The sequence below is a fragment of the Cynocephalus volans genome, chromosome 11 (genome assembly GCF_027409185.1).
Source record: "Cynocephalus volans isolate mCynVol1 chromosome 11, mCynVol1.pri, whole genome shotgun sequence".
In the NCBI taxonomy this organism is placed as follows: Eukaryota; Metazoa; Chordata; class Mammalia; order Dermoptera; family Cynocephalidae; genus Cynocephalus; species Cynocephalus volans.
The window spans coordinates 62099025-62121915 of NC_084470.1; the positions used below are offsets into that span (position 1 = coordinate 62099025).

Below are 22891 nucleotides of genomic sequence, written 5' to 3' on the forward strand. Positions count from 1 at the left end.
CTGTGTCTTTTGATTGGGGAATTTAAGCCTTTTACATTAAGAGTTGTTATTGAAAGGTGTTGATTTATTCCTAGCATTTTATTGGTTGTTTGGTTGCCTTAGGTGTCTTTTGTTCCTTGCTTTCTGATTTACTGTTTGGTTTCTGTGTTTGTTGGTTCCTTAGGTTGTAGATAGCATTTTTGTTTGCTTGTTTTCTCTTCATGAATGCCATTTTTATTATACTAGTGGGTTTTGATTTTTCTTGGGTTTTTATGGCAGTGGTAGTTATTTTTCAGGAACCAAACCCAGTACTCCCTTGAGGATTTCTTGTAAGGGTGGTCATGTGGTAGTGAACTCCCGCAGTTTTTGTTTGTCTGAGAAATATACTATTTGCCCTTCATTTCGGAAGGATAGCCTTGCAGGATAGAGTATTCTTGGCTGGCAATCTTTGTCTTTTAGTATTTTGAAAATATCATCCCATTCCTTTCTAGCTTTTAGGGTTTGTGATGAAAAGTCTGATGTTAGCCTGATTGGGGCTCCCTTATAGGTGGTTTGACGCTTCTCTCTTGCAGCTTTTAAGATTCTCTCTTTGTCTCTGAGTTTTGCCAATTTGACTATGACATGTCTTGGAGCAGGCCTTTTTGGGTTGAATACATTTGAAGATCGTTGAGCTTCCTGGATCTGAAGATCTGTGATTTTTCCTATACCTGGGAAGTTTTCTGCCACTATTTTTTTGAATATGTTTTCAATGGAATCTCCATTTTCCTCCCCTTCTGGAATACCATGACTCGGATATTTGAGCGCTTAAGGTTGTCTGATATCTCTCTCAGATTTTCTTCAATGTCCTTGATTCTTTTTTCTTTCTTTTTGTCTGCTTGTGTTATTTCAAACAGCCCATCTTCAAGTTCAGAGGTTCTCTCTTCAACTTCGACAAGCCTGTTGGTTAAACTCTCCGTTGTGTTTTTTATTTCGCTGAATAACTTCTTCAGTTCAGCAAGTTCTGCTACATTTTTTTTCAGGACATTGATTTCCTTGTACATTTCCTCTTTCAGATCCTGTATACTTTTCCTCATTTCATCATGATGTCTAGCTGTGTTTTCTTGTATCTCATTCAGTTTCCTTAGAATTATCACTCGAATTTCCTTGTCAGTCATTTCAAGGGCTTCTTGTTCTATAGGATCTAGAGTTTGAGATTTATTAACTTTTGGTGGTGTACTTTCTTGATTTTTTGTATTTCTGGTATCTTTTTTTTGATGTTTATTCATTGTGGCAGGGGGTTTCACAGTCCACCGGTTTGAGACTAATGACTAACTAGGATGTTGCTGTGGTTGCCAATTTCATATGGCTACCTCCGTGACTGCTCAGTTGGCCTCTAGTGCCTTGTGTGTGTGGTTGCCTCGGGTCTTGGGCTTCTCCGGGGAGCCACCTTTCTGGTCAGCTTGGACTCTGCTGGGCTGGTGGATCACGTACCACAGGGTGTGTGATCTCTGTTGAGCTTTCACTTCCTGTGCAGGACTTCTCCCTGTTCCGTGTGCTCTGACCCAGGCTGTTGGATCGTGCAGTGGCGATCCCACAGGGTGTGTGGTTTCTGTCGAGTCTCTGCCTCCCTGGCCGCACGTCTCCCCACTCTGTGAGCACTGTGCTGGGCTGGGGCGTGTCTTCTGCAACCCTTGTCTATCAGCTGGGCCTTCAAGACCCTGCTCGGCACCGCCTCACCCAGGAAGTCTACCAGGTTTCTGGTAGGCACAGACGACTGGTCGCTCTGGGTGCCTTTGTAGCACTGTGTAGATCTTTCTCGGGACTTGTTCACCTTTGTATCCCCCCGGCATAGACCGAATCTAGCGCCCACCTGCAGCCAGCTCTCCGGCAGGTTCAAGCGGACCTGGGAACTCTCCTACCACACTATCCCCAATCAGAAATTGGTTAGGCTTTTTTCCGAACTGGTGGCTGCAGAGATGGTATCTGCCTCCCAGTAACAGGAAGTTTACCAGGGGCTGGAGTCCAGGGTGTGGTGGAGTGACAGTCGGCTCGCCCGTACTTCCTTGCCCTCCCGACACTGGCCGGGACGCCCCAAGCCACCAGCCCCGCCAGAGAACCGCGGAGGGAGTGGGAGGGGAGGCTGGCCCGCAGGCTCTGGAAAGCCCCGCGCCGGGCCAAGCAAGTGGGAGGGCTCAGTGAGGGCCGAGCCGGGCGGAGCTGCCAGCACCTGGGAAAATGGAGGCAGCCCAGGGGCGGTGAGTAGCCTGGTGATGCAGGTGGAAGCCGGGTGGGCGTCAGCCCCCAGAGTAGGGCCAGGCCAGGGGTCACTCACAGGGCTGCGCCAGGTCGGGTGTTGACTCTGCCTCTGGTTTGCCGCCTTCCCCATTCTCGGCCGCTGCCGCCTCGGGCTGTTCAGTCACGGCGTGGCTCGGGCGCTCCCAGGAATCTTCTTTAATGCCGGCCTGAAACCTTGAATCCTGAATAGGGCAGCTGGCCGCCTTCAGCATGGCCCCGGCCTCCGGGATCCTGGCTGCATCCACAGCAGCCCTGGCACCGTGTTCCCTGTTTCGAGACTCGCTTTTGCAGCTAAGAAACAGTTCTTTTCCTGCTCCACACTTCAATGCTGTTGCCTGTAAATGAGGCAGCCTCTCCTGCCGGGGGCAAAGTGGCGGTCACCCCCCACGACCGGCCACCAGCAGCGGTCCTCCCTTAAGAGATGGCAAGAGGAAGGTCCACAAGTTTCCCGGCTGCCTGAGGCCCAGTGGCCGCCTTTTCCACCTCACCTACTCCACGCCAACCGCCGCAGCCACCGCCATCTTGAAACACCTCCCCGAGTCTACTTATGATAAACAACTTCCTGTGCAGTTCCTTGGGGCCCCCTGCAAATGGTCTATGGAAGATGTCACTGTCACAGGGCCTGCTACTTGGTGCTTCAGCATCTTGGACCATGTTCCTTGGTGTGGTCTCGAATTGGGAGTCAGAGGAAAGTAGGCTGGGGAAGAGGATGTGAAGGTGGGGTCGTGTGCAGCTGGGCTGCTATCAATGGCCACCATCTTCAGGGTGGTGGCCCTGCCGTGGGTTGCCGTATCTCCCAGTCACTTTTTTTTTTGGCGGCTGGCTGGTACAGGGATCAATCCCTGGGCGTTGGTGTTATCAGCACCATACTCAAACCAACTGAGCTAACCGGCTGGCCCCTCCAGTTACTTTCTAAAGGTCTTTCCTCGACTGACGCACTGGCAGCACTACTGGGAAAAGCTGCACCTTCTGCCCCTGGTCCCCGAAGCTCGAGCACATTCTCGAGGATCATCTACCAAATCGTACTGACCATGGTCCTTTGGGGCCCCAAAGAGAGTGTGTGTTCTGTGGGCTGAGGCATTCAGGGAAGGCTTCCTGAGGAGAAGTGGCTTGAGATAGGATGGAAAATTATAGAAAAACTGAAAGAGGGAGGAGATTCCAGATGGGAGGCTCCACAGAATTAGAGGTGGGAATGTGCTTGGGCTGGGGCTAAGATGGATGAAGATTGTCTCTTCATGGGCTAGTGGTCTCAATTCTCCAGCCCCCTGGAAATTCCTTTCTACTCTTCTTTCCCTGAGCTCTGGGCTTTCAAGGTCTTGTTTGTCAAGGTGACCACATGGATCCAAGGAGAATTAATTTGTCTCCATTTTTATTCATCAAAGAAATGAATGTGCTGGTCAGAGCTGCAGAGGTCCACCGGCTGAGGGCAGGGAGGGGGAAGGTCAGAGGAGCCCTGGGGAGGGCTGAACCCTAGACCTTGCCCAGCCCTCTCTTTGACACCCCCATGCCTGCAACTCAGTTTCTCTTGGCAGCAGCTCAGAGCGGCAGATCTAGAAAACCAGAGCAAGGATCCTAGCGGCCCAAGAGGCAGGCTGGGGATAGTTAGGGAGCAAGCAGCTCCAGCCACTCGGTCTGGATGCCTGTCACCCTCCGTTCTGGCAGGCCGGCCACATGAAGGGCCCATTTTGTCATCTATTCACATGGGGCTTTCATCTCTGTAGCCAGTGAAGCATTGCTCCTGCCTCAATGCTACTAGCAGGGAGGCATGGGGGAGGGGAAGCCCAGGCCTGCCATACCCTCAGACCCCATGCCGAAAAGGCATAGGCCTCCAGGGCATCCTTAGCAGTCTATCTGCCTCAAGCCCCCAGCTTCCAAACACTCAGAGTCCTTCTTAGCAAGGACTATGGGCAGAGACACCCCTCAATCTTGCAGAAATCAAGTCCCCCCATTTCAACAAGCCCATATGGGCAAAAGACTGTCCTCTCACCACTGGAGGGGCAGGAGTCCAGGGGGTCATGGCTCCTTTCCCAGAGAGCCAGGTAGGTATGGCAGCCTCCAGGGCAGGGCAGGGCAGGAAAATCAAATCCTGAACCCATGCCCAGCCATTACAGAAGATGGGGGCATTAGAGGTTGGCACCTGAGACCCAGGCGAGCAGGGACTGACCTGCAGTCCCCTGCCAGAGAGAGAAGAAGGCAGCCCACACCTGAAAAGGGGTGAAGTGGAACAGACAGGGCTGCTAGTAAAAGCAGCACCCCCTGGCCCCCACCCCTCAAGCCCACCCTCCAAATGGAAACAGCAGTGACTATCGCATGGTAGGGGTGAGCTGGGCCTCCTGGGAGTGGATTGTTTTGGATCCTTTCCACTGTGGCCTGTCCATCTGTCCAGCAGCCATGGCCCTTGTGGTGTCACCAACCCACTGTGTTGCTTGGCAACTTTCCAGGATTAGCACTCTGCCCCTCTCATCCCAACGTCCCACCAGGGGTGATGTTTCCGTGGCAACCCGGATGGATACTGCAGCTTTTTATTTTATTATTTATTTATTTATTTATTTATTTATTTTTTTAAAAGATGACCGGTAAGGGGATCTTAACCCTTGACTTGGTGTTGTCAGCACCACACTCTCCCGAGTGAGCCACGGGCCGGCCCTTACTGCAGCTTTTTAGACAGCTGTACCCAGTGTGGGAAGGACCAGGTAAAAGCACGGAAGCAGGTGCCTCTCTGAGTGGGGTGCTCAGTCTATCCCCAGAACCATTGAGGAACCAGACTGCTCTAAACAGGGCTTTGGGGGCTCTGTTCCCTCGAAGAGCTGTGGCTCCCCCTGCCTCCAATCACCCTCACATACCTTCCTTCCTTCTGCAATGGTCACTGAGTAACTACTATGTAAATGCTGACAAGGAAAACAAATAAAACCATGATTTGAGCTCAGGAAAGGTTGCACCAGCATCAGGTCTTGAAGGATGAATAGGAGTTGGCCAGGAGTAGGAGTTGGTGGAGAGAGATGTTATAGGCAGAGGAAGCAGAAGCCTGTGCAAAGGCTGAATCACTGTCTCCAGGCACAGCTTACATCCTCCTTCTACGTTCCTCGGGGCCTGGCCTGTCTGGCTCTACCACTCAACAGACATTTTATGGTGGGGACAGGGTCCAGTTCAATTCTGGCACCAATCCAGCACTACTAAAATGTCAAATAAAATTAGATACTTCTGTAATGAGCATCAGATCCTTCTACCTCCCCCAACACTAACTTACCTTGCCAAGCCTCAGTTTCCCCATCTATGAAATAGGGCCAATTCTGAGAAGGCTCTGGGTAGGGGTATCAGGTTGAGGTGGGGTGATATTTTTTCTTTTCTTCCAATTTGTAACCTACCTCTTTCCTTACAAAAAAAGTTAAAGACTGGTACAGTGCACATCAGTAACCTTCAGATTCCCTAATCTTAATATCAGGCCACTTTTACTTAATCTCTGCTATACTTATCTATATATAATTTTTCTGAACCATTTGAAAGGAAATCACAGCAGACATTCTGACATTTCTCCTAAAAATCTTCAGGCCACATCAACTAAGACAAGGACAGTCTCCTATATAACCACAATAGCATTACTACATCAAAGAAAATTAATAATTTAATACCCAGGAGAATCAAAAGCTGAACCCATGCCAGGTCCTTCGAACAGAAGGGGGCATTAAATATTTCCAAACCGATTCAACCCAAAAAGATCCTCTCCAAGACACGTTACGGTTAAACTGGCAAGCTCAAAGACAAATACAGAATCTTAAAAGAAGCAAGAGAAAAGCATCAAGTCACCTATAAGGAAACCCCTATCAGACTAACAGTAGACTTTTCAACAGAAGCTCTACAGGCCAGAAGAAAACAGGATGATATATTCAACATACTAAAAGAAAAAAACTGCCAGCCAAGAATACTACACCCTGCAAGGCTGTCCTTCAGAAATGAGGGTAAAATAGTGTATCTTCTAGACAAACAAAAACTGCAGGAGGGGACTAGCCAATTAGCTCAGTGGGTTAGAGTGCAGGCTTATAATGCTTAGGTCACAGGTTCAGATCCCCTTAGCCGACCAACCACCGGAAAAGAAAAATCAATAAATAATAATAAATGATAATCACTATCATAAATACACAAGAAAAACTCATTGGTAGAACAAAAACACAAGTGAGAAAGAAACTAAATCTTACCACTGCAAAAAACCATAATGACAATGTAATAATGCCCCTGCTTTATTTCTGATTTTAGTAATTTCAGTCTTCTCTCTTTTTTTCTTGGTCAGTGTAAAGGTTTGCAAATTTTGTTGATCTTTTTAAAGAATCAACTTTTGGTTTTGTTGATTTTCTCTATTGTTTTTTAATTCCCAATTTCATTATTTGTTGTAATTTTTGTTATTTCCTACTTATATTTGCTTTTGATTTAGTTTTTTTTTTTTTTCTTTTCCCTAAGGTAGAAGTTTACATTACTGATTTGAGATTTTTCTTATTTTTAATATAGGTAAGCACTGCATGAGCCCTGCATCCTGTAAATTTTGATATGTTACGCTTTGGTTTTTATCTTAAAGTACTCTCTAATTTCCCTGTGAATTTTCTTTTTACCCATTGTTTATTTAGGAGAGTGTTGTTTAATTTCCACACATTTGTGAATTTTCTAAATTTCCTTCTGTTATTGTGGTCAGAAAACTTATTTTCTATGATCTTGGTCTTTTTCAGAAAGAGAAATACCACATGTTCTCACTTATTGGTGGGAGCTAAAAATAAATAAATAAATTCACACACACACACACACACACACACACACACACACACACACACACACACACACACACACAAACCGGGGGGGGGGGGGGGCGGGGAAGAAGACATTACAACCACAATTACTTGAAGTTGATACGACAAGCAAACAGAAAGGACATTGCTGGGTGGGAGCGGGGAGGAGAGAGGGAGGTTTCGGTAATGGGCCACAATAATCAACCACATTGTATATCGACAAAATAAAATTAAGAGGAAAAAAAAAAAGAAAGAAAAGGTTTAAGTAGAACAAACTAATAAATAAATAAATAAATAAATAAATAAATAAATAAATGTATTAAGACTTGTTTTGTGGCCAAAAATAAAAATGAAAAAGAATAAAAAAGAAAGAAAGGGGCATTAGAGAGTGGGAGCCCCAGAGCAGAGACGGAGGGGCAGGCGCCCCCACTGCCCATCCCGAGGAGGGCAGTGGCCGCGTGACCTGAGCCTCAGAGAACTAGAACCGACCCTTTCCCCAGGGTCCCAACCATTTGTTCTGCAGCTGTGCCTTAAATACGAATTTCCAATTGGTAAATTTCTGCAATTATTCCCCCAAATTATTTACATAGCTTATTTATTTTTTTAAAATCTGGATTCAAAGTTCTTACGCTGCATTTGACTGTTTTGTCTCTTACTCTATCTGGGAGGGGAGTCAGGCAATAGAGCCTGGATCTGAGAGCCTAGAAGGCTGACACTCCCTGGCCAGCCCCGATCCCGCCGCTCCAGGGCGGTTAGGCTGGGAGCAGCCCCAGGACCAGGTGTCCTGGTCTGGAGGAACCAAGACCCGGAGCTGGGAGGTAGGGAGGTGAAGGGGAGTGCAGACCTAGGGAGGTTCGTTGGAGGAAGTTCCCGCCCTGCCGTCCCGGATGTCCCGCCCCTTAGCAACGGGCACAGCGTCCCTCACTGGAGACCGGCGGGACAGACTCCTGCACTGCTCGGTGGGGCTGGTAGGTCGGTAAGCCAGAGGGATCGCGGGGCGAGCGCGGGCAGCGGGACCTCGATAAGACGCAGAGGGCGAGTGGACAGGGAGGAGGCCGTCCTCCTGGTCCAGGGTCCCCATTCCCACCCACGAGCCTGGGTGCCAGACCGAGCCTACGTCCGTGGGGAAAAAGGAGGACACGCTTTAAACAGCCTTGCAGTTAAGTCCTGTATTTACCAGGTCGGATTTTGGGGCCCCAGCTCCATGCTGAGAATGTGGCCCCCTCCTCCTGTGCAAAGCTCATCCAGGGACCGAGCCAAGGTTCTGGTCCTTATCAGCCACCCATTCCTCCCCTGACCACAGAGTTGTTACAAAGATCAACTTCATTCCTTCCTTTACTCACCCCATTCATTCATTCATTCATTTCCTCACACAATCATTTGGCAAATACTTTCTAGGCACCAACTGTGTGCCAAGCCTGTGGCAGTCCCAGGTCGTTGCCCAGTTTCCAGAGATCAATGTTACTTGAAAATTCCTGTCAGCTGACAGGGGAGACAGATGCGTGCATGTAATACAGGGAGATGTTCATTGCAGGGAGGAGCCTCATACAGCTGTGGGAACACAGAGGGGGCTTGCATCAGGTGAATGCTTCAAAAGAGCAAAGAGAACCCCAAGCCTGTGGGAGTAATAACCACCCACAGTATTGTTTTCTTGGTAGCCCCAGCAAGGGCAGAAGCTTCCAAAGTCCCTTAAAGTTACAGATCCATTTGTCAAATGAGAGCTTACACAGAATCCTGGAATGTGAAACAGATAAAGGTATATAGGGTCCTTGTTGAATCAAGGGTAGGTGGCTTTGAGGCCCTCCCACTGAGGTCTTCCTCCCCACAGGCACCCATTTTGCAGAATCTCAGAGCTCCTCGGACTCAGTTTTGAGAACCACTGTTATGGTGCTGGGAACATGGCCCTTTGGGTCAGCTAGAGGTGAAGACCTCAGTTCCCATTCTGGTTCTGCTAATTCTTGGTTGTGTGACCTTTGCAAGTTTCTTTACTTCTCTGGGCCTTAATTTCCTTGTTTATAAATTGAAGATAATAGTAGTACGTATTGTAAGGATCAAATACCCCTGTTCATCTGTGTCCATTCAGCTGAATGTTTGGTGGGTGGTTGAGTCACATGGGGTTGAATGTCACTGAATCCAACCTGAGGCCTCCTCTAACTCAAGCCAGTAGGGCTCCCAGGTGATCTGAGTGGGGAGAAAGAAGAATTTAGGTTCAAATTTTGACTGCCTCTTCCTGGCTGTGTGACCTTGGGCAGGTCACTTTACCTCTCTGAGCTTTGTTTTCCTGCCTCTGAGAAATGAGGATAGTCTCAGTTCCCACCTCAGAAGTTTAAATGAGATGATGTATGGAATAAGTCTAAGCCCTTGAAAACATTCACCATTCCCAACACTGTGCCTGTCAGGGCCACCCCTACCATCTTACTGGCCAGTTCCCTCACTCAAACAAAGGGTAGTGCCCAGAGTGACCAGTGGCAGAGGCCTTGCTGGGAACCATATCCTTCTCCCTCCTGCCAGCTGCACTCATTCCCAAGCAGAGGCGCTTTCACCCATGGGGCCATGACAGGAGGCAGAGGCCTTTCTGTCCGTCTGTCTGTATGTTACGGCTCCTGCACACACTGGCAATGTACAGGTGCCCAGAGCTGGGGCAGAACTAGAAGGGAGCTGTTGTGAATGGCAGAGGGATGGAGGAGAAACAGGGCTCTGAATTTGCAGCTCATTCTCATACCTTCCTTCTTGGGACACTCCTCGATGCATCCCCCACTGCCAACCCTCTCAGGGAGAAACAGCCCATGGGCAGCAAATCCACCCATCACGGACTGTTTTGCCCCCAGCAACCACTGCAGTTTTCTGGACATTTGTGCATCTGTTATAACACATGAGTAAAGTGGGCCAAACATGTTTAAGCCCATTTGAGAGCTGGGGAAATGGGAATGGACAGCTTTCCTGTAGAGTTGGGACCCTGGTCCCTCCAAGCCCTGCTCTGTTTGGTGATTTTGTTCAGAGATGAAACAGACATCTGTGGGTTTGCTGCATGGTGGGGCTGAGCAAGGGGTCCTCTGTTCTTTAGGGTGCTCTGGGAAGGGCTGCTGACTGTCAGACTGGTGGCCTAGACTTGGCATTGTCTTTAGCACCTGCCTTGGGCAGCAGCTGGCCAGTAGCTGGCCACCAGGGAGTGGATTCAGGGAGAAGAGTTCCAGTGGGGGAGGCCTGGCAGGCCTGACTAGTAAAGGCTGGTTGGCCTTTGGGCTGGGCATCTGGGGCTCCCTGCCAGAACCCCACCTGCCATCCTCCATCCCTCAAGTGGCCTGCCAACCCATCACCCCCTTCTTAGAAATGGGCTCAGCTGCTGTAGGCTGCTTCAGCACAGGCTGGGTAGCTTTGCTCCAGACAGCTCCACCCCCTCCCCCACCCCGGATGACTAAAACAGAGATGGCAGAGCACAAAACACCCAGCAAAAAGAGCAGCCTGTATTGCAAACTCCTGGCTACTTTGTCTCAGTGTGCAGAGGGCAGGGGAAAATGGGATGGGTGGGAGAAGGGGTGCTTGCTTGGGCCAGGCCCTTATTTCCTTTTGTTAAGATGCTTTCTTTTTTTATTGAGATAATTGTAGACTTCTTTTTTATTTTTTGTATGTGCATTATTTGAAAAACCTCTTCTTTCCTATAGCCTGTCTGATTTCTTGTAACATTCTTTGGCCCAAGAATTTCCCCTGGTGATTCATTTTGAGGTAGCCAAAAGTAACAGTGGCTTGGCAGGGGCTTGCTCATCCAATAATAAAATCCCTGCAAACCCTTGTCCTTAGGTGGTGGATGTGCAAGCAACCCAGTGGCATCTGCTACTCCCTTTGCAAAGACAGAAGGGTGTACAGTTCCTGAGCTGTGCTGACCCCAAGAGCCAGGGTGGGTGAACACCATTTTGTTGCTGGTCGGGGAATCTGTGGATCAATGGAGGGTCAGGGTCAGAGTCCTGCCAAGAAGGCCGTTTAGTCCTCTGGCTCCTGGGGTGTGGTGGGAAGTGGGGTGGGCAAACACGGGCGAGGCAGGCATGACCCAGTGCTTACAGGTGCCAGTGAGGCTTCATGCCCTGCACTGGGGAGAGGCAGGGCAGTCCAGCAGGGCTGGGCAGGGAGCACCAGTGCTGCTTCTGGCTGAAAGTCAGTTTAGGGAAATTCATTGAGTGAGCGAGCTCTGAGCCTCCCTCCTGATGTCCCCTGCTGAGAAGCCAGGCCTCGCTCTTGAAAATGAGGGAGGGGGCAGGTAAGTGCAGAAGGATGCACTGGGGTGGGGGCATCTGCAGAGCTTCCCCATGCTTAGCCCCTACCTCTGTGGGGGCTTATTTCTTACAAGCAACATGCAGTGCAGGCCTCCCCTGGCATTGTGTCCAACTTAGGAGGAGACACTTCTTCCCTCCTCACCCCCTCCTCTGTTATCTGTGGGTTTGGGCCTAGGACTTGTTGCAGAGGCAGTCTAGGCACCCATGTGTCATGGTGCCCCTGGGTGCTGAGACAGAGGCTGGCAAGGACTGAGTGACGCTGGTTATCTTCTCCTAGGAGATCTGACTGTGGCATCTCCCTGAGGAGCAGTATGGAGCAGCCTAACAGAGAAGGCTGCAGCCCGGGAAGGACCCCTCAGGGCTCAGAGTGCAGTATGGGGAAGACTCAAAGGGACATAGAGTGTAACCTGGGGAAAACTCTTCTGGGACCAGACTATGGGATGGGGAATCCTCCTCCAGACCCTGACCCCAAACCCCTGTCTCTGGACCAACCCACACTCTCAGACTTGGGGCAGCCCCAGAAGTCACCTCTCACAGGCACTGACAAGAAGTACCCCCTGATGAAGCAACGGGGCTTCTACTCTGACATCCTTAGCCCTGGGACCTTGGATCAACTTGGGGTGAGTATGGCAGTTGTCACCTACCAAGCCTCGGCCCTCCCTGTGGGTTCCATCTGCCCATACTTCCATCCTTCTCTCCATCAATCCATCTCTTCACTTAGCCATCTGTCTATTTATCTCTCTGTTTGTCTGTCAATTTGTCCATCCACCCACTCACCCACCCATCCATCCATCTTTCTGACTATCCATCTGTCCATTCATTCAACAACTTATTGCTGAGCTCCTGCTATGTGCTAGGCCCTGGACTGGGCAATGGAGACATAGCAAGGATGAGACATCCACATTCCTATTGTTGTGGAGCAATGGGTTTAGTGGAGAAATCCCCCTCCCCCAGCTCTGGCTGGGGAGGATCCCATGGATAAAGTGGCATGCTGCTGAGATCTAAGAGATGGGTGTGCATTTGCTGGGTGAGAGAGGGGCTAGGGGGAGTGTTCCAGGTACGGGGAACAGCAGGTCCAAAGGCCTGAGGTTCCTGAGAGAGGGCATGGCGCATGTAATGAAAGAGTGTAGAATATGAAGGGAAAGATCGAGGGATGAGGCTGGGGGCAGGGGGAGGATGGGGAGGGAATAACTAGGAGAGAGTTCACAGAGCCCAGTAGGTCCTGGGCAGCCTTAGAAAGGTTTTAGGTAGGGGTAGGGCCAAGAAAGACAAGGCGAGGACCCAATGATACCCACTACACTGGCGGCTCCAGCGTGGCCCTTGGGAAAGGAGGTATGCACAGAGACCCCTGCTGGCCTTGCAGTACCTGTCTCATGGCTCAGCCCTGGAAACATGCTGGGAGTGTTCTCAGAGTGAGAAGGGGAGCTGTGCTGGACCAGAACAGGGTGAGGCCAGGGGTGTTCCAGATGGCCACAGCTTGTTGCCTTCTCTGGCTTTGAAGGAGGAATTGTGTGAACTCACTGGTTCTGCCCCGCTGCCATGCTCCTGGGGTGCTCCCTGGTGGGCTTCAGGTGAAGCACCTGGCCTTGGGGTTCCTCTCAGGTCCTGAATGTCCCTGAGAAGCTTACGCACACTCAGGGCTCTGGGGTCTGGTTTCAGAATGTGTGCCATGGCCGCTGCACAAACCAGAACTTCCTGCAGCAGTCTGACCTTGACAAGTTCACCCCGAAAGGTCAGTGCTCAGGAGGGACGGGCAGGTGGGTCTTGGTGGGCGTTTAGAAGCAAGGTCTCTGGCCTCAGGGGGATGGTCTGTTTCTGGCTGAGAGCCCCTGTTCCTCAGCTGTAAAATGGGGATAATAAGAGATAAGGTGCTTTGCAGGGGCCTGGCTTATGAACGAACTTGGTGAACCATAGCTGTTTTATCACAGCTCTTAGCAGAGCTGTGACAAGGCCACCATGCTGGGCTGGGGCTGCTGGGGTTCAGGGCCACAGTCTGTCCACCCAGCTGGGGTCAGAAGGGCATTTATGTGTGTGTTTCCTGCTCCCCCTGGAATGTGGTCTTGGAGGAGGCCAGGACTGTGCCTGAGTTGCTCCCTGCTGGGGCCCCAGCACCTAGAACAGGGCGTGACACAGGTAGGTACCCAGGAAGTCTTTGCTGAAGGATGGAAGGAGGACTCTTCTCAGGCTCCATGGTGAGTCTTGGAGCACAATTGGGGTGTTAAGGACTGGGACAGGTCTGCAGGGTGTGGGGCAGTCCCTGGTGGCACAGGGGAGAATAGGGCATCTCCAGGATAGCCCCTGAGTGGTGGTGAGGAATTGGGCAGGGGCCCTCCCACCTGGCTGGGTTTCCCTTTCCCCTTGTCCGGCCTGAAGTATACCCTCTTCGATCAGGCCCAGATGCCCCATGACCCTCCTCTCCACCCCAGGAAAGACCTGGATCCTTGCTGGCACTGCCCAGATTAGTCCTTTCAGAGCCCATGGGCCTTATGGGGTCTGTAAATGCCCTAAACTGGCACAGAAAACACCACCACAAGTATGCATTTGTGCGGTTATCTGAGGAGCTGGCCTGTTGTATCCAAGTCTCACAAGTATCTGTGACCCAGAAAATAGTTACAAACCTCAGATCTTGGGGCTGTGAGAGTACTGGGAAGGGTGCTCCTGCTGTCTATGGCAGGAGTGGGGATGGGGGTGGTTAGCAGTTTAGTGGCCCTACTCACGTGAGGAAAAGCAGCCCCTAAGGCCACAGGGTGGTGTCAGTCACTGTCGTTGGCAGCCAGCAGCAGAAGTATGCTCTGCTGCCTGAGGGCTAGACGGAGGGCTTGAGAAGCCTGCCGAGGGCTCTTGGATGCAGCAGGGGCTGGAGGCCAGGTCTGGCTCTCTTCACCCTGGCTTCTTCTTGGCCTCTGAGTGGGTCCTGAGAGTGGAATGGTGTTGCGGACCCACAGGCTCAAGAGCTGATGATTAGGGGTCTGAAAACTGCCTTCTTGGCTGGGGCTTTTTGGTGCCAGGGGCTTCCTTGAATACCTGGCAGCTTTGGTAAGAGAGTGGACTTCAGCTGAAGGTGGATGGCCTCTGCTGAGCCTCTGACAACAGTCCAGGCCCAGCCTCTGGAGGCTCCTGTGGGGCCCCCAATGATACTTCCAAGGTGGGCCCTCCCACAGTGTGCCCACCTCTTGACCCCAGAGAGGTGGTGAGGCCCAAGGAGAGGGTCATGTGGGCTTCCTAGGGTCCTTGGGACTCTTTGGACCTTTCTCTCACCAGGAGAGTAGATGGGACTGTCATTGGGCCGTCCAGAGCCCACCCAGCCCATGGGAAAGGTGGCCCATCTCATCCCAAAGTATATTTCTGTACCCCCTTTCCCCACCTCTACAGTCTCAGTTAGCCTGGGACTTTCTTCTCCACTGAGCACCCTGTGTCCTGGGAAACCCCTTAGTCCCTTAGGGTCAACTGGGATGGCTGAGGCCTTAGACCTTTTTCTGATGCTATAACAGAATACCACAATTTATTTGACTCATGGTTTTGGTGGCTGGGAAGTCCAAGATCGAAAGCCACGTCTGATGAGGGTCTTCTTGCTGCATCAAAATATGGCTGACTGGCATTAATACATTTGTGAGGACAGAGTCCTCATGACCTAATTACCTCTTACAGGCCCCACCTCCCAATATCCTTTCATTGCGGATTAAGTTTCTAATACATGGACTCTGAAGGGGCGCACATTAAAACCATAGCAGTTGGTTGCCCTATGTATGGGTCCATCCCCACCAACTCCCCTTCCCCAGACCTGGAATGAAAGCCTCTGTCTGCCCTGGTTATTTAAGCAGGGGCAGCCATTTGTAACTTGAGGGTTGCACAGGGCCGGGATGGTGATGCCACCCCTCCTAGGATGCCTCGAACCTGGAAATGGCCCCAGGGATGAATGGAGTTCAGACTCCAATATGCGGGGGGGCCTCTGGAGTAGGGGTGCAGGAACCCATTCAACATTGCCTTCCCGTCGAGTTGTAATCCCCACCAGTAGTTCAATTCAGCACCTGGCTTGAGCAATGGCCCCTGGTGCTGGTGTCATGGGGGGCGTGGAGGGAAATGGTCCAACATGCTAGCTCTGGACAGGGACAGCAGGGCCAAAACAGATCTTCTGGAGGCCCTTGCTCCTCTAGACTTGCACCCCCTGGGCACTTGGGGGTCTATCTTCTCCCTGCTACTGCCTGGCTACAGGCAAGCTCTGAGTTTCCCCCACCCCAAAGGCCCTGCCTCTGCCTCTGCCTGCAGTCAGAACCTTCGAAATTCCTGAGGACTTCAAGGAGCACATAGAGCAGCAGTGCTTCGGGCTCACCACCCAGATGCTCACCCAGACTGACTTTCCACTGTGGGCCTATGAGCCCAAGGTGCAGGTGCCCTTCCAGGTGCTGCCAGGCCAGTGCCTCCGCAAGATCGAGATTGAGAGGTATGGCTGGGTGGGCTGTGGGGAGGGCCTGTTCTCTGAGAGGTGGTGTCTACCCGACTCAGGGAGTGAGGGACTACAGACCACTAGACCCACAGCAGAGTCTGTGCACAAGTGTTTAAATCAAATCTTGTAGCCCTTTGGTCCCATAATAGGAAGAAATTGCTTTCCTTGCTGTGGAATTGGGGAGGGTGGCATTTAGGTCAATGAAGTGGGACTGCCAGAGCAGGACATAAGGGCAGTTGTAGCCCAGGACATCAGCCCTGACCACCACACCACTTCCTGACAAGTCCCAGAGATACAGAGGACACAGAAGGGTCCTTGGACCACATCCCTACAACCACAACCCCATGCGCCCTTGCACACCCATGAAACCACCTCACATGAGCCAAGCTGTTCTGACGTCCCCTTCCTGCCCTCGGCCAGGAGGAAGCGGCAGTACCAGAGCCTGGACATCGAGCAGTTGCTGGCCAGTGAGGGCATCGACTCCAACAAGCTTATGCCCAGACACCCAGATCCCCAAAATCCCCAAACCATTGAACAGGGCCATGACCCGCTCTTCCCCATCTATCTCCCGCTGAAGGTGAGCTGGGCTTCCACAGATGGCCAATGGGCAGGGGGTGGGGGGAGGTGCAGGACCCCAGCTGAGGCTCAGGAGTCAGACCCAAAAGAGGATCCCATGCCAATCCCAAGTACTCACTTGTCACACAGGGCAACTGAAGAAACAGAACCCACCCCAGGTGCTTCGAGCACCCTAGACTGAGGCAGGAGGGGCCCCTGGCACCCCTGGGATACTGATTCTCTTCTTCCCTGGGAGCCTGGGCAGCCTGTGTGCCTGGCCTCTGCCCCCCCACCCAAGGGCACCTAGAAGCAGCCAGTTGGTCTGAGGAGCAGTGAACGGGCCTGCTTGGGGGTGGGGAACTTCTAGGTGCACTGAAATGGGGAAACTGGGGATGAAGGAGGGCATCAGTGCCATCCCCTTGGGTACAGATGGGGAAACTGAGTCGAGGGAGGAGAAAGAAGAAGAAAGCCTGGTTCTGGCTTTCACCCACCTCATCTCCCTTCCTCTCTGTGACCCTGAGTATCTCTTGCCTGGTGGTTCCTGTGGGGAAGTAAAGCTGAATCCAGATGCCCATTTCCCTACTAAGGGCTGCCTCCTGACAGCCCTGACTCTCCATTTTTTTCAAGTCAGTGTGGGATGCTCAGAAAAATCCAAGGGCCACCTCTTCCCTGAGCTGGAAGATCCTGGGTAATGGGAGAGTCTCCTGCTCTGAGTCTCCAGACACCCCTCTGCCCGAGCCTTAGATGGCTTGGCAGGACATGGATCCAGGGTTTCAACCAGACAGACCCTGCAGACTCTGGCCCCCAGCCTGCAGCTCCCTTGTCTGGGGAGGAGGCTGCTCGGGCACCCCTATCTCACCTGGGCCCTGCTAGGGGAGCTGCTTCCTCCCGATGTTTGCCTGCTTTCTTCTAGGTGTTTGACAATGAAGAGTTTGACTGCCGGACTCCCAGAGAGTGGATCAACTTGGGCTTGGAGCCAGGGTCGCTGGACAGGAAACCCGTCCCTGGAAAAGCTCTCCTGCCCACTGATGACTTCCTGGGGCATGGTGAGCAGGGCCAGCCCAGGGTGGGGGAGCCATCTTGTTTGGGCAGTAGCCCTGTCATGGACTCCTGGGTTCCCCTGGGACCTGGCAGCCATGGGAGGTGAGCAACCTTTCGAGGCCTCCCAGCTGGGATACAGGTCAAGGAGTTGACCACACAGAGGCAGGAAATGCAGGGACCAGGGATGCCATTGTCAGGAGGGCTGGGGAAGGGACAGCCAGATAGTCTCCAGAGTAAAAAAAAAATCTTTGATTTGTCAATAATAAAAATATACACACTCATTGGAAATGTTCAAAGGCGCATGAGGGGCACAACCCAAGCCCTTCTATCCCACCACCCAGAAATCATCATTGTTGCCGGTATACCTGTGCCACTCAGCTTTACCTCTGCATGGACAATATGCACACTGTCCCACAATTGCTGGCAAACACACACAAACACAGCGTCACACACATTCACAATCGCACTGTCACTTTGGACTTAATTACAAAAACAATTTAGCTCAATTGTACCCAGATTTCCAACTCCTGGTGATAAAACCAAGAGGTTTGGGGCTGTGTTCACCTGAAATGCACCGGTACAGCCTCACCTGAGGTGCTCTGCTGGCCTTGTGTGGGAGCACCGTCAGAAGGAGGGCTGAGCAAGGGGTGTTTCTGTTAGAGACCTCTAGTTTAATGCTGGGGGTTTCTTATGACATCTTTTCCTCTAAGCTGAACCAAGACCAGGGCAGCATTTTGAAAAAGGAAACTTACTAAGAAGAGAAGGGAAAAGCAAAACAGAACCAAAGTGGGTGAGGTGCACAACGGCCACCTCTTTTACTCACCTCACCTACCCGGCATCAATGGGTGGGGAGTGTTTCCCTGGAATTCCAGCCCTTCCTTCCTTAATCCAGTATGTAGAGCCCATCTATTTGTTTTAAGCCACTAAATATGGAGGCCTCCTCTACTAGGAACCATGTGTGTGGGGGGGAAGGCTTCTGCAAAAGTTTACTGAGCACCTACTATGTACCAGTTCCCATTCCAGGCCCAGGGATGCAGCTGTGACAAAATCATTCCTGCCCTTAGGAAGCTGACACTAGCGTGAGGCCACCCATGAGCCAGGAGATGATGTATGTGTAGTATGACTTTAGGAGCTGTGAGGGACACAGACAGGATAACAGGTCCAAGAGTGCCTGGGGCAGAGGTGCTATTTTTAGGCAGAGATGCTTCTCCAAGGAAAAGCCACTTGAAAAGGAAACAATTCAGCAATGAGGCAACCTGAGTGAAGAGTGTTCCAGGCAGAGGGCACAGTTGGTGCAAAGGCCCTAAGGTTGAAGCAAGCTTGAAAGTCATAGGAATAGCCAGATGTCCAGTGTGGCTGGAGAAAAATGAGTGAGGGGCAGTGCAGGAGATAAGCTGGAGAAGCAGGCAAAGCCTTTCAGTCCAAGGAGGAATGGGGGCACATCCTGACCAAACAGGCCCTGAGGCCCACTTTGAGCCCATTGCAGAGCAGTGACCTCCTAACCTGTCCTGCCCGGCTCTGATGTGAAGGGCCCAGGGCTTAGGGGCCAAGGGCAGCCTATGGGAAGGGCTTCACCCTGGCTTTGGTAACCTTGAAGGAGCCCAGCTCATCTGTGATGACCTTCACAACCAGGTCCTCAACAGGCCTCCCATCTGCTTGGGGCTTCTGTGCCTCCCTGTCCCAGCCCAGTTGGCCTGTGTTTCTGTGTCCCGGCAGGGGTCATTCAGAACACCAGGGAAGAGAGGCCTGGTTCTTCTGGCTCTTCCTGTGGCTGGGGATTCCTCAGAGGTCAGCTCAGCTGGGAGGAAGTAGGGCCCTGCCTTTGCTGGAGCCAGAGGGGGTCATCTTGGTGGGAGAGAGGCCAGACTAGTGACCAATTAGACCCACTCCCACACCTGCTGCCTGCACTCAGAGGACCCTACCTGATCCCTGGCAGGGAGCACTGGTGGGGTTTCCCCTCCTGTTTCAGAGGATCCCAAGAGTCAGAAGCTGGAGTACAAGTGGTGTGAGGTTGGCGTCCTGGACTATGATGAAGAGAAGAAGCTGTATCTGGTACACAAGACAGACAAGAGAGGCCTGGTGCGAGATGAGATGGGGAAGCCCATCCTGAATGGAGGAGTCACTGCTGAAGGTACAAGCTCCCTACGTCTGCCCAGGTGGAACCCCAGCTCATGCCTGGCCTGGCCTGTGACTGAGGCTAATCCCCACCCAGGGCCCTGCCAGCTCAGGTCTGAATTCTGCTTGTTCTGTTTGTCCTTTGGCTGTCTGTCCCCTGACTAGCAAGAACTAGAGACATCACTCAGAGAACCCAGGAAGGACAAATGGCCATTATTTGGTATGTCAACTCTGAGCAGCTGGCAGTGTCACTTTTAGCATGACATTGAAAAGGAGCCCTAGGTCTATCAATTAGTGATGTCTTCCCTGGGTTTGGCATCGAGGAATGGGCACTTGAACAGCCACCCCTGTATAACTCCTTGTCTGAGCATAGCTCTTTACAGTTTACAAAGCACTTTCACATACATCCGACACCCTGTGAGGAGGGCAGGGCAGGGAGTGTCATCATACCAATTTCACAGATGGGACAGGGGGTCAGAGAAGGGAAACAACTTACTCAGGGCCATTGTGCAGCAGTGGCACAATCGCCAGAACCCAGTGCTCCAGCCCACAGAGCCTGACTGCATGTCCCTTTCTCCCTCCTGCCTGGCCCCCAGGAAGGCCACCCCTTCTGGTCTGTCAGTACTGGGTGCCCCGGATCCAGCTGCTCTTCTGTGCTGAGGACCCTCGCGTGTTCACGCAGCGTGTGGTCCAGGCCAGTGCCCTGCGTAAGAACACGGAGGCACTGCTGCTGTACAACCTGTACGTGGACTGCATGCCCTCCAAGGGCCAGAGGGTCATCAATGAGCAGAGCCTAAGCAGGATCAAGCAGTGGGCCATGAGCACACCCCGGATGCGCAAAGGGCCACAGTGAGTCCCCACCTGGCCTTCTTGCCAGAACATCATCTCCTCCAGAGACCCTTTCTGTGGGGAAGTAGTGCTTTGGGGCAGCGGGGGTGAGGGGTCAGGGGGTGGGTTGGGAGTTGAGCTTCCTCGGGGTTTATTTGGGGCTGTCTTGCACTATGGGCCTGTTGGGGTCCCAGACAATTTCTGGTTCATTTCCAGATTGTTCAATATCAGTATGGACTCATAGATTCTTACTTTATTCAAAAAATTATGAGGCATTGCTACTATTTTTTTATTTTGATGCTCAAATTGTCCCAGATTTAGCCACTGGGAACCTCTTCAAGCTAATTCCTGTGTTCTTTTGGCTGTTCCCGTCATTCTTTGAGCATGTCCTTACTTTCAGGCACAGCAAGAAGTTTCAGGGTCATCTCGTACTTTCCCAGATTCAGCCCTGAAATCAGCCATTTCTTTTTTTTTTTTTTTTTTTTTGTCTTTTTCGTGACCGGCACTCAGCCAGTGAGTGCACCGGCCATTCCTATATAGGATCCGAACCCGCGGCGGGAGCGTCGCCACGCTGCTAGCGCAGCACGCTACCGAGTGCGCCACGGGCTCGGCACTGAAATCAGCCATTTCTCCAAGGAGCTTTGATTCCTTTTAGTGGGGAATGGTATTTAGAAGCCAAGATCTGGGCATTAGACGTGCTTGTTGCTACTGGGAAATCACTGCTTCAAGGCTCTTAGAGCAGACAGATCTGGGAGATATGTATACGTATGTGTGTATACATATATGTATGTATATGTGTATATATACTTTTATATCATATCATATTATTTCATTACACTATATTATATATAATCTCCACACATGTCTATGTCTATTTCTATATCTATTGATCTGTCTGTTAAAAACCATGAGTTCATACTGATACCTTCAAATTGACTCTAACACCAACAAGGCTTATTCTACATTTACATATTTATTTATTCCCTTCTCCAGAAGAAAACTGGCTCCCATTAGTCGCCATATGTTGACCTGGTTGTTCAGTCTTAGAATGCACAAGAAGTAGTTTCGAATTGTTAATCCGTATTCTTTAGAAGAAAAACTATAAGTGGACTTTTTTGTGTCTTTGGTTAGCAGTTGTTTTTCTCCTTAGCTTGGAGGCATATAGTCCAAATGCTACATTCAAGAGTTACATGATTTAGTTCTTCCCACCCCCTTCAGTGGGGTAAGGTCTTCATTTTATGAAATGCAGCTTGGTTCATTTGTTTCATATATGTACTTACTATATATACATATTATATATATTACTCAATATGTATTATATTCCCTATATATAAAATATAAAAATGTACTCTCTATATATTATATATATTACTCCATATATATTATATTCTCTCTCTCTCCTCAAAATATGTATTGCATAAAAGTGTATATTCAGAGATCTGTCACTCTCCACCCCATTCATTCTATCCTGTCCACATCCCCCATTTTTCTACCCTGTTCCTACCACTTGCCCCTAGGTAACAAATATCACTAGTTTCTGGTTTATCCTTTTTGTATTTATTATTGCACAAATGAGCAGATACATGTATATTTCGGACACATGTATATTCTCTTATACACCCTGCTTACATGAAGAATAGCCCACTATATTCTTTTGCACTTTGCTTTTTTCACTTACAATTTATCCTGGAAATCAATCCCTATCAGTTCATTGAGGTTTCCTTCATTCATTTTTACAACTGCATAGTAATCCATTGTGTGGATGTACCATGATTTATGCAACCACTTTTGGGCATTTAGGTCATTTCTGGTGTTTTGCAATTACAATGTTGTAATGAATAATCTTGTATGTTCATATGGCATTTGTATGTTTACTTTGATGGAGGTGTAGCTTTTGGGTAAATTCTTAGAAGTGGGATTACTAGGTCAATAGATAAGTGCATATGTAGCTTTGTTAGGTTTTGCCAAATTTCCCTCCAGAAGGGTTATATCATTTTACATGCCCACCAGCAATGTGTGAGAGTGCCCACTTTCCCACAGCCTCACCAAGAGTGTGTTATAATACTATTCAATCTTTTGCTAGTCTGGAAGGTAAATAAGAAATTGTATCTCAGTGTAGTTTTAATTTTATCTTATTATGTGAGGTTGAACGTCTTTTCCATTTTTTCATATGACTAAGAACAATTTATATATATTTTTGTGACATCTATTTATGTCTTTTGCCCATTTTTTTCTTTCTCAGATTTTTGGGCTTTTAATTCTATCTAACTTTGAGAGTTCTTTATCCATTAGGAATTTTGTCTCTTTATCTGTGATATACGTCATAAATATCTTCTTCTAGTTTGTCAGTTGTATTTTGACTTTGCTTATGGTGACTTTGCAATATAATAAAAAATACTTATTTTTTAGACATTCTTATTAATCTTTTTTTCTATTGCATCTGGATTTTAAGCTAGAAAGTCTTTCCTTATTTTGAGGTTTTCTTCTAGTACTTGTATGGTTTTATTTTTATTGCATTTATATCCTTGATTCATCCTTATGCTTGGTGTGTGCTGTGGACCTAACTTTATCTTCTTCCAAATGACTAACCAGTTATCACAGCAGCATTTATTAAA

General features: G+C 50.1%; 1 protein-coding gene across 1 annotated transcript in view; it reads left to right on the top strand.

The window, feature by feature from the left end:
* The first annotated feature begins 11604 nt into the window (after positions 1-11604).
* DNAH1 (dynein axonemal heavy chain 1) overlaps positions 11605-22891 on the top strand; it is an 84266-nt gene continuing 72979 nt past the window's right edge. The window contains exons 1-7 of the mRNA XM_063115129.1: positions 11605-11913; positions 12953-13025; positions 15560-15734; positions 16158-16314; positions 17206-17338; positions 19303-19464; positions 20045-20297. Coding sequence (XP_062971199.1) covers positions 11605-11913; positions 12953-13025; positions 15560-15734; positions 16158-16314; positions 17206-17338; positions 19303-19464; positions 20045-20297 — 1262 coding nt within the window. The remainder of the gene's footprint in view (positions 11914-12952; positions 13026-15559; positions 15735-16157; positions 16315-17205; positions 17339-19302; positions 19465-20044; positions 20298-22891) is intronic.